Below are 5,338 nucleotides of genomic sequence, written 5' to 3' on the forward strand. Positions count from 1 at the left end.
GGATAAGCGCAAGTAAGTACCATTTTGATTAGCCTTCGTACCTACAATGACTGTGCACTGTGTAACCAATGAGTGACGTATACGCGCGAGAGATCACTTCCGGCACTTGTGTAAACTACGCCAGAGCGTGTACACGCCTCACGCACCGGATGCCGTGCGCATGCCCAAAGACAGTTGTACATAGTGGTGTATTAGAGGTAAAAAAATTATATAAATACTCATCCAAGATGTAGGTGGCTTTGTTTCTTCAGTAGAACACATACGATGATTTTTAACTCCAACCGTTGCAGTCTATCAGTCGTATAATGCATGGCAATGATAACAAAATCTATGAGAGTAAAAAAAAAACTTTTGATTTTGTTACCATTGCCATGTATTATACGACTGATAGACTGCTACGGTTAAAGTTAAAAATCATCATATGTGTTCTACTGAAGAAACAAAGTCACCTACATCTTGGTTGCCCTGGGGGTAAGCAGATAAACATCAAATTTTCATTTTTGGGTGAACTATCCCTTTAATGTTATTTAAATGCTCATTATTATGATTCACGTTGTAATCAACGTGGTCCAGGCACTATGTTAAGACCTATTATGAGTTAGTCAAGTCTTAATTTTCAGATTCAAATTAGACCAGTCTACCCCTTTATGTAACTGAATTTAAAAAATGATGACTATATAATTATTACAGCTAGAACATTTGTCAAAATTAAAGTAATTTGCACTCTGCATGGTGAAATTTAAATGCCATAGAGGTTCAAGTATGAAATATCACACAACCATTCCCAATGGTACAAATTTGAATGAGAAGCTACAACTTTTTTTAACAATGCAAAATCAAAAAATTTTAAGCACACCCTGAGGCACATGCACCCCTGGTTGGGAACCGCTGTTTTTAAAGGGATAGTTCCTTTAGAAATGAAAACTTGCTGAAAATTCACTCACCCTCAGGCCATCCAAGATGTTAGATAAGTTTGTTTCTTCATCCTCTGCAGTGCATGGGTGCTGTCAGAATGAGAGTCCAAACAGCTGATAAAAACATCACAATAATCCTCAAGTAATCCCCACCACCACACCAGTCTATCAATTAAGATCTTATGAAGCAAATAACTGTGTTTGTATGAAACAAATCCATCATTAAGATGTTTTAACTTTAAACTTTCGCTTCTGGCCAAAATACATAAGTATTAGAGTACATTAGTATTAGAGTACATAAGACATAATAACACTTCCTCCAGTGTCCATCCCCTGTTGTCATCTCACATAAAAATCCACCAGCATATTTGTTTAGAACTGTTTTTGCTTGATCTGTGGATATTTCTCTCCTGATACAGACGAGATCATTTTTTCACTGGAGAAAGCAATATTATGGATAGAGGATGCGTATTTTAGCCTGGAGCAACAGTTTCAAAGTTAAAAACATCTTAACGTTGGATTTATTTCTTGCAAACAAACAGCTTTTCACTTCACAGGATGTTAATGGACTGGAGTTGTGTGGATTACTTTTGGATGATTGTGATTCTTTCTATCAGCTGTTTGGACTCTCATTCTGACGGCACCCATTCACTGCAGGGGATCCACTGCTGAGCAAGTGATGTAACGCTAAATTGCTTCAAATCTGTTCTGATGAGTAAACAAACTCATCTACATCTTGAATTTTCAACAAATTTTCATTTTTTGCGAACTATTTCTTTAAGTATTGCATTGTGAAGATTGCATCTGATTGAGTTCTTAAGATGCTTGCCTGTATTTACTTATTACTTTTTATTGGTTGTGTTTAAAGTTTTATATACTGTAGCTTGATAATTGCAAGCATTAAAGCTCTCATGTTGAGAAACTAGCTGCTCTGTTTACTGGTAAAGTCAGTTAAGTTTTATTCAGCATCTGCATGACTTTTACATAATATTAATATTATAATATGACAACATAATATTCAGGCAAGACTGACAATGTATACTGTGCAAAGACTGCATGTTTTCTTTAATGCTGCTTGGCTTACAACAGCAGGTCAATAAAAAGACAGATCTTAACAGTTCATCGGTAACCTAGTTAACAGCCCAGGTTGTTTAAAGTTACCTTAACAAACTAGCAGCCAGAAGATTTTTATTGAGAGAAAATTCTGAATATTTCACATCATGACTGTGTATGGTTTGTATGTCATTTTACCATATTTCTGTGTTTTGTTTGTTTGTTTTTATTTGGAAACTGTGAGTCCCTCCACCTCATTAATATCTGCTTGTGTGCCAATTAAACACCACCTCAATGTAAACATGTAAGTATTGTTTGAAGTCTTCTCAACTGAGCTCATTTCACTATAAATATTAATCAACCGATCAGTCAAATCATCATTAAAGCATCTTCTCCTGATGAGTGCCTGATGAGCTTTCATTCATATTCATAAATAACAAAACTTGCAAAAAATTGCAAGATTTTTTTTAAAGTTAGATATGCATAGTATCTGCTAATGTATTTACTGACCCCTTATTTCCAAAACTGGTAATATCATATTTGCTATTTGAAAAAAAAAAAAAAGATTACATTGATTTTAAAATGAGAAATTACACCCTAGTATTATTGTTTGTCAACAAGCATTCAAAAAAGAAAAAAAATGGGCTAAATCTTAAATTTGTTGACATTTAAAGGGGTCATTATCATACTTTTTGTATTATTAATAATTTCCCCCCCAAGGGTCCATTTATAATGTTAGTATATCATATCTATGTCAACACATTATAAGTTGACAGTTTTCCACTGCCTCTCTGACCCTTAGAATCAAACTTTTTTTTTTTTTGTGCCGCTGTTCCTTCTTCGCATGTGAAATGAGATACAACGCTTTTGCTCTTGCTTATGAGCTGCAGGTTTGCTGTTGAGTTCTCTTGTATTGTTCTACTCCATCCCTAAATAATCTCCACTGAATTTGCATGTGCAGCTAAATCTGTTAAAATCAGCATAAAAATGATTGGATCTTGTTAAAAATAAATAATAATCAAATGCCGAGCTGTAGGTGCTACACACCAGAGTTACTATAGTTAAATTAAAAACAAAATTAAATGAAATAAACTGTAACTCAAATGAAATTGTGTGTGTGTGTGTGTGTGTGTGTGTGTGTTAGCTGTTCCCAAAGCAACGTTTTTCATTGTTTTACCTGATATAAAATGTTAAGAAAAATTATTGAGACATATAAAAAAAAAAAACATACAACAAAATTACTAAAATTAAAATGCAAAAAAAGAGAGAAAAAAAGAAAACACACAATATGAAAAACCTAATTCAAAATATTATAATAATAATAATAATTAAAAAATAAAACTGCTACACACAGCCAGGAACAGCATAATGTTTGGCCGAATGTGTCTTCATCCATACTATTGAAAAAAAAAATAATAATTATATTAGTTTATAATCAGTCTGATGTCAGTAAATTTAGAACAAGAGGGGGTTTTATTTCAGCTTATTTGGAAATGGGATTATTCATGATAATTAAATGTTGCTATATTTATCCATAGATGAATTCAGCAGGTCGGATCCCACTGTCTGCGTATTAACACTTGCAATGCATTCTAACGCCAGTGATGGTTTGTCAGATTGCTGCATGATTTATTTTGGCTGTGTGATAAGCTATGGCTTATGATATAGCTATGCATGTTTAGCATGCAAGCAGACAGCCAATAGCCTCCAGTAGTAAATATTGCATTTTCTTTGCTTTAAATAGTGAATGTGGGTTATCAGAGGCCATAAACCCATGACCGTATGCCACATATGGCTTGTAGCAGGCTTTTTCTGCTATCTGTTGGTTAGATGTTGGTCTGGCCACACTGATGGTCCACAGCCTCCCCCCGGTTTATTGATCTAGATTCAGCTGCTTTTGCAGCCCAGAGCAAGTCTGCTGATGACATCATCAAATCGGCCAAATTCCCCTCGGCATACACCCCTGGTCCAGACTACCCAGCAAAGATCGAGACAGACTGCTGGTCCTTCCCGATCTCCCATGCTGCCCTAGGTACTGTGGTCACCCATGATACATCTGTTCCCACAGTCTCGGTGCTTCTGCCTTGTTCAAGTTTACCCAAAATCAACAATTTCCCATCATTTACTCACCCACATGTTTTTTAGGCTCTGTATTATTATGACACAATTGAGGTGTTTCACAAAAAAATAAAAAAATTAATTCGGTGAACTATAACCTTAATCTGAGGATTTAAAGCAGATGTATAAACAGATTTTTCTAGATAAAGTAAAATGCTAGTGTTAATTAAGCTGCTTCTGCTCTGAACAAAATGTGGTCTATTTTCACTCAGAAATTGCTAGTAATTTTTACAATCATTTACATAGATTCTATGTAGTAAATCGGTACGTTTTTTATACAGTGTTCGTGATTTAGGTATTAATAGTTTAATATTCAATATCAAATGTAATTCTTATATACAGTAGTTTTTCTCACAGTGCTGTAAGAGTTTGTTTATTAAACAAACACACACACAGCATCTTTCTAATGCTGAATTGGCATAAAAATGAAATAAAAACATAAAATAGTTTAACATTAAAAAAGGTTGAAATCGCCCAGCTAACAGAGAATCTTCTCAGAACATTCTGGCATGGTTCTTTCAAAGTTATGACCAAACATTCTTCCAGTAATGTAAATCGAACATTTGTTCAAAGTTACCTGGTCTTTAATAATGTTCTCAAAACATTAGCACAAAAACATTATGTATACATCACTCGTGGAACGTTTTCGGAAACATTTTATTTGGATGTTCATCAAACATTTTTTAATGTTACTACTTGTTTCAGAATGTTCAGAGAACATTCAAAACTAACATTCCCATAACATTTGCAAAACTGTAAAATGGAATGTTCCTTTAAAGGGTTAGTGAAAATTCTGTCATTAATTACTCACCCTCGTGTTGTTCGAAACCCGTACGACCTTCGTTCATCTTCGGGAACACAATTTAAGATATTTTTGATGAAATATGAGGACGCTCTGACCCTCCCATAGACAGCAAGGTAACTACCACGTTCAAGGTCCAGAAAAGTACCAAGATGATCGACAAAGTAGTCCGTGTGACATCAGTGGTTCAACTGTAAAGTTACGAAACTATCATGACGCGGCACTGATCCAGATCCGACGTAATGATGTCATCTCGCCGGATCTGGGTCTGCGCCGCCACACACTCGCGTCATGGTACTGTCGTGAACGCGCGTCCAAAGTCACGCAGTAGAGACGAAAATGTGGAATAAAGTCGTTATTTTTGTTTTCTTTACGCAAAAAAGTATTCTCTTAGCTTCGTAACTTTACAGTTAAACCACTGGTGTCACACGGACTACTTTGTCGATCATCT

General features: G+C 35.1%; 1 protein-coding gene across 1 annotated transcript in view; it reads left to right on the top strand.

The window, feature by feature from the left end:
* Nucleotides 1-5,338, top strand: part of LOC107568114 (actin-binding LIM protein 1-like) — a 40,345-nt gene that overhangs the window by 32,047 nt on the left and 2,960 nt on the right. The window contains exon 18 of the mRNA XM_016253961.1: nt 3,853-3,999. Within this exon, the coding sequence (XP_016109447.1) occupies nt 3,853-3,999 (147 nt within the window). The remainder of the gene's footprint in view (nt 1-3,852; nt 4,000-5,338) is intronic.

The sequence above is a fragment of the Sinocyclocheilus grahami genome, unplaced genomic scaffold, assembly GCF_001515645.1.
Source record: "Sinocyclocheilus grahami isolate Dianchi unplaced genomic scaffold, SAMN03320097.WGS_v1.1 scaffold1215.1, whole genome shotgun sequence".
Lineage (NCBI taxonomy): Eukaryota > Metazoa > Chordata > Actinopteri > Cypriniformes > Cyprinidae > Sinocyclocheilus > Sinocyclocheilus grahami.